The sequence below is a fragment of the Phacochoerus africanus genome, chromosome 7 (genome assembly GCF_016906955.1).
Source record: "Phacochoerus africanus isolate WHEZ1 chromosome 7, ROS_Pafr_v1, whole genome shotgun sequence".
In the NCBI taxonomy this organism is placed as follows: Eukaryota; Metazoa; Chordata; class Mammalia; order Artiodactyla; family Suidae; genus Phacochoerus; species Phacochoerus africanus.
Genome location: NC_062550.1, coordinates 63,701,270 through 63,712,074, shown reverse-complemented (window position 1 = coordinate 63,712,074; position 10,805 = coordinate 63,701,270). Strand labels below are relative to the sequence as shown.

Below are 10,805 nucleotides of genomic sequence, written 5' to 3'. Positions count from 1 at the left end.
GGAAAACCCAGGCCACGGCTGAGCTAACCGTCCCCTATTTATCCTGTTTGCCTCCAACTACAGGGTCACATTCGGTATTTCCTATGGGAAAGCATTTCGGACTGACTCTAGTGTGTTAGCCAAAACCAAAGGAATGAAACTGGTGTTTACGTAAACCCAGTGTGACATCTGTACATAAACTGCAACAATAAGACTGACTGACGTGTAAACATCTTCCAACATGATGCTGTAATTCTCCAGTTGATCTTGCATCATTTTACAGATATAACCAAGTGTAATTTTGCTGTACAGGGATGAATGGTCCCCAGAGACTGCTAGAAATAGCTAGCTTCCCTCTTGCATTGATAGAGGCAGAAGGGGAAGTCAGAGAAGAGCACCTAGCCCGTGATTTTATTTACCAGACCTACAACATTTCAGCCTAGTGTCAGAAAACCAAAACCACCAGACGGGCAGGCGTATGTATAAGCTAAAATGACAGTGAGGGTTCCGAGGAGAACAAGCTCCCGTCCACTAGTCCCAGCACACACGCCCCACCTCGGCCTCCACACCGTCCCTGTGTCCCCTTAGCCTGAGCCCTGGTCTGATGGTGTCAGATCCAAATGAGTCCTCTGGCACCCGCCTGCTGTGGCTGGTGGTCCCCAGAAGGCCCTCAGACCTATGTTTTCGTAACTGGCTTGACGGGAAGGCCTTCCAGTGTCTACAGCTTCTCATCCAGGAGCTCTCACTGAGATTCCTGGTCCCTCCTGCCACCTTTCAGCTTGAGGCAAATTTATTTAACACGCCCTTTATTTCTCTATCCCATCCCACCTCCACATTTCTGGCAAGGTCCTAGCCAAGACACGTGTTTGGTCTTGACTCGCCCAGTCCAATCCTGCTTGCTTTTAAAGTTCTTTAAATCTAACTTCAACTCAGAAGCCTTTCACAACCAAACAGCGTCACCTGTGATTCGGTTTCTTGTCCCTATTCCATCTGCTTGTACAGAAGGTAAACTTTTTATTCCTTTACTGCATGATTCTTTATGAACAGCCTGATGAGGCTAAGTTTCTAGCCTCATATGTCATCATGGGCAGTGTCATTTATAAGCAGAGCGGTGTTAGGATGTACTTGGCAGGGATGGAGAGGAGATTTTGGAATGACTCTTCCTTCCTTGGTTTTTCCTACAAGAATTAATAACCACCCACACACTACAATATACTGTGGATGTTTATGTGGTTTTTCTTCTTCCTACCTTGTACCTATTTTGCATTCAATCCATCAAGAGACCTTTACCTGAGGTTGCCTGAGGTGCTACACAGCAGTGTGCATCTGGCATTCGAGCTAAGATGTGTGTTCCCTGCGAATGACGGTAACACAGCTGACAACCTCAGCGCTTCGCTTTGAGCTGGATCCTCAGTCGGGCAGACAGAACAGGCCCCACCACTGCCTCCTTTCCCGCTTGGACGTGCTGCTCCCACCAGGTTTACTGCTGCAGAGAGAGGGCCTTTTCATGTTTATGTATAAACAGGTACCAGTTTTGATTTTATTTCATCGTATTAACATTCATGACACATCAAAATGAGAAATGCACGATTTAACCATTCAGCAGCTTGCCTTGCTCCAAAAGAACACTCTATTCATAATAAACATTTACACACTGCCACCAAACTTTACAAATGTCCTAAACCATTTCCCAGCATTTCTCACAGAGAAGTCTAGTTCTGCTCTTTCCGATCACCATTCTGTATCATCTGGTATCATCCAGGGCTCCCCTCTCTGACCCCACCCTGCAGAGGGCCAGCCACCAACCCGCCAGCGCTGTCCCTGCTGCGCCGGGGCCGGCCTGAAGCTGCCCGTTGGGCAGGGCCGTCTGGACTCCAAGGACTGCTCATTCGCTGTTAGCCGTCAAAGACTAAAGGCTGTCATGACCCCATCAGTCACAGGAAGGAAGGGGACCACGGCCAAGAGAAATCCCAAATGTTGAAAGGCCGGTTTTCCCCCAAACATCTCTTTAAAACCAAGTCCCGCCACCGTCCTGAAACATCCACTGGAGCCACTGCTTTCATTGCTGAAAAATGTTCCACGGTTGTGACCAGACTCTGGAAGTACATTCGGTGCATGTGTACAAAACACATCAAAAATTACTGTCAAACCTGGATAACGTCTGATGACATCCAAACTTAAATGCATTTAGAAAAACGAAATCACCGAACAGAACTTTTCCCACATGGTAGTGACGCACTCCCGCCACAGTTGACTCCCCCATTTCATACCCCGTCACTGCCCGTCATAAATTTATGAGTAACCAGTTATGTTCTATGAAGCGTGTAATCGTCACGATCAAGTCAGTTTTGAATCATGTCATTCTATGCTGGTTTTAGCTGTCACCATAGGAAACATGAAGTCACATCCTACTCAAAGGACTGTCCATTTCTCACACATAGAAAAACCTGAGATATGAGTCAGCAACTAGCTACACTTACAGTAAAGAACAACGCCGACACCCACCCGCCACCCTAAAAAAAAAAAAAAGCTGCTGACGTGAATTAAGGCTTCAAAACAGGACCAGACTGTAGCTGACAAAACTCAAGCCAATAAGTTTCAAAGCAGGTAAGTACGGCCACTTGTGTACTGGTTCTAATCACCTCCTATTTTCAGCTGCCAGGATTGATTCCATACAGTGATTGTAGGTCACAGACGGAGACCCCTTGGTCCCGCTCCATTTTGATATGTCCCTTCTACTAAAAAAAAAAAAAAAAAAAAATGCTGAGGATAGTTTCTGAGAAGAGCTTGGCTGTGTCTTTCCCTGTGCGTGCCACGCAACAGAATCCACCGTCTTCTCCTCCCCTTCCTGGCTGGTTCCGACCAGGCCTTGCTTCCTCACCCAGGCCTCTCTCAGCCCTAACGGGGACTCTGGAAATCCAAGGAAATCAGAGAAAGACCACCCTCATCGCGTGCTGACGGGAAAAGCCACTGAGAAAAGAGCAGTTTCCTGCTTCTCCTCAGCAGTCTGACCGTCTCTAATCCTTGCAGTTTTCTCCCTCTTGGTCATTTCCTATAAAATTCTACCTCATCGGTCCATTTTCACAAAACACATCTGTGCAGGGGAACCGAAACAGAAAACTCGTGTGTCTGGTGTGGCTAAGAACTCGAGGGTGCTGCTGCTCTGCTACCCCATAAATTCACATCTGGCTTGAAAGCTAGTTAATCCTTATTGAAAGGATTAACAATCCCAGCTCGAACAATTCTTTGATTTATAAAGAGGGAGGTAGACTTGTTTAGCCTCCCGACCTTAGCTTAGATCACGCCGCCAAGACTCCCGGCTGTCACCTTGAATCCTAGAGAGCATCCCTTTCTTCACAAAGAGAAGGAAGGAAGGAAGAATGAGCGACCTCCATCCAGGCCCGGCTGGAAATGTGTGCCCAGACGGTCGGAACTGGTCTGAAAGGTGTGACTAGCTACTCACCTACTCACAATGCCTAGAAACCGGGCCGCTGGACCTGGTAGTGGTGAACGCCCCCACTTTCTGCCTGAGGTACTGGGTTTGCTCTAAAGTTAATGTTAGCAAGGCCCCTGACGGTCGGTCAGCAGAACGATGCTCGCATCGCTTGGCTATCTTAAGGTGAGCTTGGATTTGTGAATCAGCTTGGGAGATGCTCGCTGCTCTCAGATTTACCATTAGGTTCTGGTCCTAGTAGGGTCTCCCCACCTGACCCACAGGCTGGCTCAGTCTCAGCGCTAAGGTGCACTGCGGAAGGGACTGGACAGGACTAGTGTCTGAGATCGCTCTGTAGCACGACAAGAAGACAGTGGGGGCTTCTGTCCCCTCACACCCCAACACAACTCGATTCACTACGACCAGCAGGATGTGCAACCCGCTGCACAGAAGTGTGTCACCTGTCGGGGGAGAGCGAGCACCTGCCCTTCCGCTGGCGTTGAGAGGAATACCAGCTGCGCTCTCAAATGCAGATGTTGGAAAGGACAACGGTGCTGATCCATCTTTTGCTTTTACACCAGAGCTCCATTTTCCAAAAATATATATGTATGTACATATATATATTTCAGATTTACAGGGAATAAGTTTTGTGAACAAGGACAGAACGGTCCAGAGAAGTCGCAGGTGCCTTGCTTCTCAGGAGACCTCGATGATCTCCATGCTGCCTGAGAAGCTCGACTGGCTGCCCACCTTCCCCAGCTCCTCCCGGGACCGCTTGTCTGACAGGATGCTCTCTCCAAACTCCATCTGGCAGCTTCTGCGTTTGAACTGCTTTTCAAAGGGGCTCTCCTCGTGCCAGCTGCGCCGGGAGTCGGCCCTGTCGCCGGGCTTCTGCCGCCTGCGCACGGAGTGGCCTGGGTCACCGCCGGTGGGCAGCTGGCTGCAGCTGTAGGCGGGGTAGCCGGTGGGGCCCCCGTAGACGGCCGAGGTGGAGTAGAAGCGAGAGGGCTCCGCGGCGAAATACCAGCTGCTGCTCAAGGCAGGGGTGGAGGTCGGGGCGGCCAGGATGTCGGAGTGCCAGCCCTTGAGGCCCAGCCCGGCGGCCGACGAGGCGAGGTGCTGCTGGCTGGCCGAGAGGCCGAGGAGGAAGCCGGCGTGGCAGTTGTCCTCCACGCTCCCGCTGCGGTGCAGGGGCGAGAAGAGGGGCCGCACCGGGTGCAGCCGCTTGCCGGGACCGTCGGCGGGCCTGGGGGGCTGCGGCTCCTGGGGGAGGCCGGCCTCCTCCTTGTCGGGGCTGGCCTCTGGCGTCTGTTCCGACACCTCCTGCACTGGGGAGAACTGGCACGGCTTGCCCGCCCCGTCCAGCGCAGAGGGCGGCTTGTAGTACTCCAGGACCTCCTCCGTCGAGGGGAAGCCGTGCAGGGACGCGGCCACGCCGGCTGAGTACGACAACGACTTGATGTCCAGGGAGAAGGAGCGCTTGAGCCGCCCGCTGTCCTCTGGCCGGTCCGCGGGCAGGTGGAGCCCGTTGAGCGCCTGGACCAGAGGACTGTCCTCGGACGGTGGGGGCTGGCTGAGGGTGGGGAGCCCAGGCCGAGGCCCGGCCGCCTCTGAGGTAGTGGGGTGGGTGCAGGGCGGCCCAGGGGTGGGCTCGCCTCTCTGCCCACTGTCCGGGGGCGCGGGGCCGGGCTCGCTGGGCTTCTCCAGGTGCAGCAGCTTCAGTCTGCTCTTGGACCCCGACGTGCCCGGCTGGGTCTTAATCTTCTTCTCGTAGTCCAGGAGCTGGCCCAGAAAGTTGAAGTTCGGGGATATAGTCGGTCTTTTTTCTTTCACAAATCTGTGACGAGAGGGAAAAAACAAAGACTTGAATTTGATAGCCACCTTTTATCTTTAAGGATGGATGTTACTAGAGTTTGGCGGCAGGGGGTGGGGTGGGGTGGGGTGGGCAGTTCAAGAGCTGCCCTTGTCGCTGCTGTGGTGTGGGGTCGATCCCTGGAGGGGCAACTTCTGGATCCCATGGGTGCCCCCCACCCCCAAAAGTTATTAAGCTATATCAAGTGAATGGATGACATGGGGATTATTAGATCCTCCCAAGACCTTTGGAAGATGACTGGTTTGAAAGTCCAGGGAAACCATCAAGGAGGAGAGAAGGGCCTCTGCATGGGGGGAGAGCTTTAGAGCGTGTCCCTGGAGATGCCAGAAAGAGGGGAGCCAGGCCCCTGAAGTTCTAAGGTTAGCCCCACTATTTTCAAGGACCCAAACTTCCGATGCAACTGGTAAGAGATGATTCTTTCCTCCCTACCTGGGACATCCCCACCCCCACCGACACTCCCATCACAAGGACAGTTGAAAGAGTTCCCTGGTGGCTGAATGGGTTGAGGAGCCTCCATTGTCACTGCTGTGGCTCAGGTCGCTGCCGTGGCATGGGTTCGATCCCTGGCCCAGGAATTTCTGCATACCATGGGCACAGTGAAACAAAAAAAAAAAAAAAAAAAAAAGTAGAGCTGAACAGCCATGCCCCACCTTCAACTTGCCAGTGTCAAAGTCCCGTGTGTCACTTCAAGACAGCTCACATTTTAAGTTAATGACCCAAAGAGAGGGTATCAGGTGGCCAGAGCATCAAAGCATACCCTTCTGAGTTCTTTCTCTATGCATTCAATGTGACAGCCAGCTAGGTACAAAGTGGCCTCTGTCTGCTAAGCATTATGCTAATGAGGCAACTGCAGTGTTTTCTCATTCGACCTTCAAAACTATCCTCTCTGTCCGGTGGGTGTAACTATCCCCATCAGAGAGGTACCCAAAGTCCTTAAGTGACTTGCCCAAATCACAGAGCTACTAAAGGATGGGGATGGGATTCAAAACCAGCTCTAATGCCTGGGTTCCTTTCTGTAACCACCACGTTACACAAGAGTCATCAAGGGATCAAAACTAGTAATAAACAACTTCTTATGCTTCATGGTGGCAACAAAGACCCTGAGAACCAGTAGATTAATTCTTTAGTGGCCCCTGACCCTCGTGGACACTCCTCAGCAGATGTAGGTGTGAAAATATACTGAAAATTTGTATTTGAATAAGGAAGGAAAGAGAAAAATCAAAAATAAGCTTCCTGGAAATCAAAGTAACCTGAAGCAAATGAACAAAGCCAGAAATAACAGGCTCAACTATGACGAATGTAAATACAGGGCCCTCGTGATAAGACCTTGTAACAGGATAAACGGGTGCCTTTGTGCTGGTCTACAGGGCAGGGGGACCTTGGGGATGGGAGCCGGGGTGGAGGAGGCGGAGTGATGCAGGCACGGAGGACCTCCTTCCTCGAGGGAGAAGCTGTTCAGGTAGCTCGTTTCTTTTGTCCAAATTTTCCAACTTGAGAAAAAAGTCCATTTGTTACAACAAGCCTCCGTGTGCCTCTATTATTGATGCTTTATCACAGGTGAACTAACCACCCCTATCCAAGGAGACACAGAGGGCTCGGATTCAATGAATCCCTGAGTAAACCCAGCGCCTGGTGCTGCTGTCACTGCCACCTTCTAGTGGGGCGACCCCAGGAAACTGAGACGCTGTGAAAACCTGGCATGCAGGAAATTCTCCTTCACAAATGGAGTTCAACAATGATTTGGGCTTTTTCCTCACAGTAAAAGAGACTCAAGGTTTAAAGCACAGTAGGAATTCTATCATGAGTATTCTGCAGCATTTTTTTCTCATAGATAAAAGCAGAACAAATGATATTTCCCCAGCTAGGGAAAGATATAAACTCACCTAACAGGATGGAGAGCTCCAGATTTGTTCCTAAACTTAAAAAGCAGCTGAGGATGAATGTGATACATGTGAAGGGACAATTAGTGCTAAGTTACAAAAATGCATGTTTCTCCAACCTTGGAAACACCTTTTAAAAAATCCCCAGTACCTATAAAGCCTGTAACTAAAATCATCACAGTCTGCTTTCACGTGGTGACCCAGCCTCACGTCTCCTGGTGTCTCAGGTCCAATGAGAAGCTGGTCGCACAGGACGCGTGCCTGTCCTCACCTGTAAGCTTCATCCAAGGACATGTCCATCCTCTTCATGATGTAGGCAATGGCGATGGTGGCGGAGCGAGAGATCCCTGCCAAGCAGTGCACCAGCACGCACCCGTTGGAGGCTTTTGCTTTCTCTGTATGAGTCCAATTCAGAAAGGATGGCTAAGCACAACATTTCTCAGCAGTGAAATCTTGTTTCCATTTACTCACACAGTTTCTTTCAGCTGTCAACTCAAAGCCCGACTCTGTACGTGGTGTTCCTTTCAATACTCGTTTAAGGAGGGAGGGGGAGATGAGTTTCCCACCATTTCCACAGAGAACTATCAAAGTCCAAATGTAGGAATAAGAAGCCATTTGTCCCTAACTCAGGTTGCCTCTTGTTCAGTACTTCCACTGCATATGTTCTTACATTATGTATTATTACTTTAATACTGTACATTGTGATAACATGATTCTACTTGTTTAATGTAGAAAACCTTAGAAATAAAAAATATTGTAAAGAAAGTAACATCCCAAATCCTAAGACTCAGCTAATATTTTGTTTACCCAGTTGTCTTTTTTTTCTCTTTTTTCTTTTTTCGCTTTTAGGGCCACAATGTGGCATATGAAAGTTCCCAGGCTAGGGGTCAAATTGGAGCTGCAGCTGCCAGCCTACACCACAGCCACAGCAATAGGGATCCCAGCCACCTCTGTGATCTACACCACAGCTCATGGCAAGGTCGGATCCTTACCCAGTGAGCAAGGCCAGGGATTGAACCCGCATCCTCATGGATACTAGTTGGGTCCTTAACCCATTGAGCCACAACGGGAACTCCTCCCATGTTGTCTTTCTCATTACGTAAGAGATATTAATTTTTTTTCCAGTTTTGAGATATCATTGACATATACATTGTATTTTAGGTGCATAAAAATGATTTGACATATATGAGATATTAAATTTCTTTCATTTAAACATGTGACACACATCACTATGTAAAAAGCATGGGGGCGGGGAGGGAGAGAGACCTAAACACAGTGACACCACCTTAGGACACAGCAAAAGCCAAGTCGAGCTACCTTTAAAATGCCAACTCACAAACCTGTCTACCGTTTGCCTATTTTTCTTCGGGAGAACTTCTGGATGTGAAACGTCAGTACTATGACGGCATCAATTCTGAAGAGTCACAGGTGTGCTCACCGGCTCTGCTTCCATGAGCTACATGCTTCCCTTCTCGTCTTGTTTTTGTGGACAGCTACCAAAAGTCTACCCTACCCAGCCTTATGTTAAAAGGTTTGCAGTGAAGAGATATCCCAGGAGTCTGTTCTGGCAGCTGAATAATAACAAGGTGACTCCGATGTCACCACCTCTGTCACACTTACTACAAATTTCTAACGTGTAAGGCTTACTGTTTGTTTTGTACAGAAGACCGCAGGGCTTTGAGGCACTATGTGAACAATCAAGCAGCCTCCCTTTGGACAGGGAAATCAAACACAATAAAACAATAGCAAATGAATACCAAACAACACTGAAACAAAGAAAGAAGGACACACTACACAACACGACAGCACATGAACATATGTAGATCAAGTCCATGCCTTCCTGGGCCCACATACCTCTCCTCTTCCTCTCACCCATCTGCACTTAGCACTTCAGCCTTGGCTGTGAACAAGCTCAAAGCTGAGTTTTTCATCAATCCCAATTGATAACTGTAATTCAGATTTTACAGTACCTTTCCAAGCCCCACATTACGTGGTTCCTGCCCTTTTATCCCGTTTAACGGGTATGGGTGTGGATGTGTGTTACCTTTTGAGTCCAACCTCTTAGGGTCAGCTGCTTCAAATTCTTTTTTTTTTTTTGTCTTTTTAGGGGATGCACCTGCGGCACATGGAGGTTCCCAGTCTAGGGGTTGAACCAAGGCCATAGCCGCTGGCCTACACCACAGCCACAGCAACGCCAGATCCGAGCCGAGTCTCTGACCTACACCATAGTTCAGGGCAATGCTATAGACACTTAACCCACTGACTGAGGCCAGGGATCGGAACCTGCGTCCTCATGGATACTAGTCAGATTCATTTCTGCTGAGCCACGACGGGAATGCCTCCCTCAAATTCCTATTGGAAGTAGGCTGGATTTAAATATTTTTCAATGTTGACAGTATTCTCTCATTATTTTTAATAATTATCTCAAATCTAGACTCTCGAGACCTAGAAGGATCTTGCTTCTAACATTCCTCCAAGGGTTTAACCCTGGGCACACAGTCTGAACTCAGTAAATGCAGGCTGGCTGACCCATACATATTTTTTTAAAGGTAGTCTTTATAAAAAAAATCTGAAAAAGCCTGGAAGGAAATAGAGCAATGATGATAACAGATGTGTTAGGATGTTGAGGTTTTCTCTGTTTTTCAAATTTTCTGTCTGATACTTAGACTGTTTTTACAATTACAACTGTCTTCATGATGTATTTCAAAAACCGAATTAAAAAGGGATTATACTGAAGTGGCGTTCGTTAGAACACATTTCTTGGCAGAAGCAAGTGCTAAGCTGAGTCTCTGAAGACAGAGGAAGTAATATACCTGTAGGCTGGTGGAGAGAAGAGGGGAAACATTTGAGAAAGCCCCGCAGTGGGGCTGCACAACTGCTCAGAAAGCAGTTGGCCGTGGCTGGTGGGCGCTGGGCAGGAAGTGACCAGGAAGGAGGTTTCAGAGATGCCGAGCAGGTGCTGGAGAGTCTGAGAATGTCAGGCTAAGGACTCGAGGCAATTAAGGAGCCTCTGCAGGTTCCTAAACAAGGGACAACAGGAAGGCAATGATTGTCAGAGTTCCCTGGTGGTCTAGTGGTTAGGATTTGGTGTTCTCGCTGCTGTGGCCTGGGTTCAATCCCTGGTCTGGGAAGTGAGATCCCAAATCAAGCCTCTCCAAGCCATAGCCAAAAAAAAAAAAAAAAAGACATTGATTGTGAAAACTGGAAATTTAAAAAGCAGTTCCTGTGGCTCAGCAGCAATGAACCCTACAAGAAGTCATGAGGACTCAGGTTCGATCCCTGGCCTCGCTCAGTGGATTAATTATCTGGCGTTGCTGTGAGCTGCAGTGTAAGTCACAGACATGGCTTGGATCTGGCGTTGCTGTGGCTGGCATGTGACCCCTAGTCTGGGGACTTCCATATGCCACACCTGCAAACCCACCCCCCCAAAAAAGGCAGGCTGCCACTGCAATGATTCAGGGATTAAAAAAGATGTAGCTACTCTTTCCATTTTATGTATCTTTCAGTTTTTTTATATTTTACCAATTCTGGTTAAAAGAGAGGATAACAAACAAAATGGGTAGGAAGGAGCCAGTGAGAGAGAGAGACGTTACAAAGGCTAAAAAAAAGGAAGTAATAACTGAGGTGACAGAGTACAGCT

At 48.8% G+C, this 10,805-nt stretch overlaps 1 protein-coding gene across 4 annotated transcripts in view; it reads right to left on the bottom strand.

Moving 5' to 3' along the window:
• Nucleotides 1–1,489: 1,489 nt before the first annotated feature.
• The window catches only part of DUSP16 (dual specificity phosphatase 16), a 92,291-nt gene continuing 82,975 nt past the window's right edge, over nt 1,490–10,805 (bottom strand). For all 4 annotated transcript variants that reach the window (XM_047787518.1, XM_047787520.1, XM_047787519.1 and 1 more), the window contains exons 6-7: nt 7,437–7,560; nt 1,490–5,249 (exon numbers count right to left, since the gene is read on the bottom strand). In XM_047787518.1, coding sequence (XP_047643474.1) covers nt 4,109–5,249; nt 7,437–7,560 — 1,265 coding nt within the window. In that variant the 3' untranslated portion in view covers nt 1,490–4,108. The remainder of the gene's footprint in view (nt 5,250–7,436; nt 7,561–10,805) is intronic.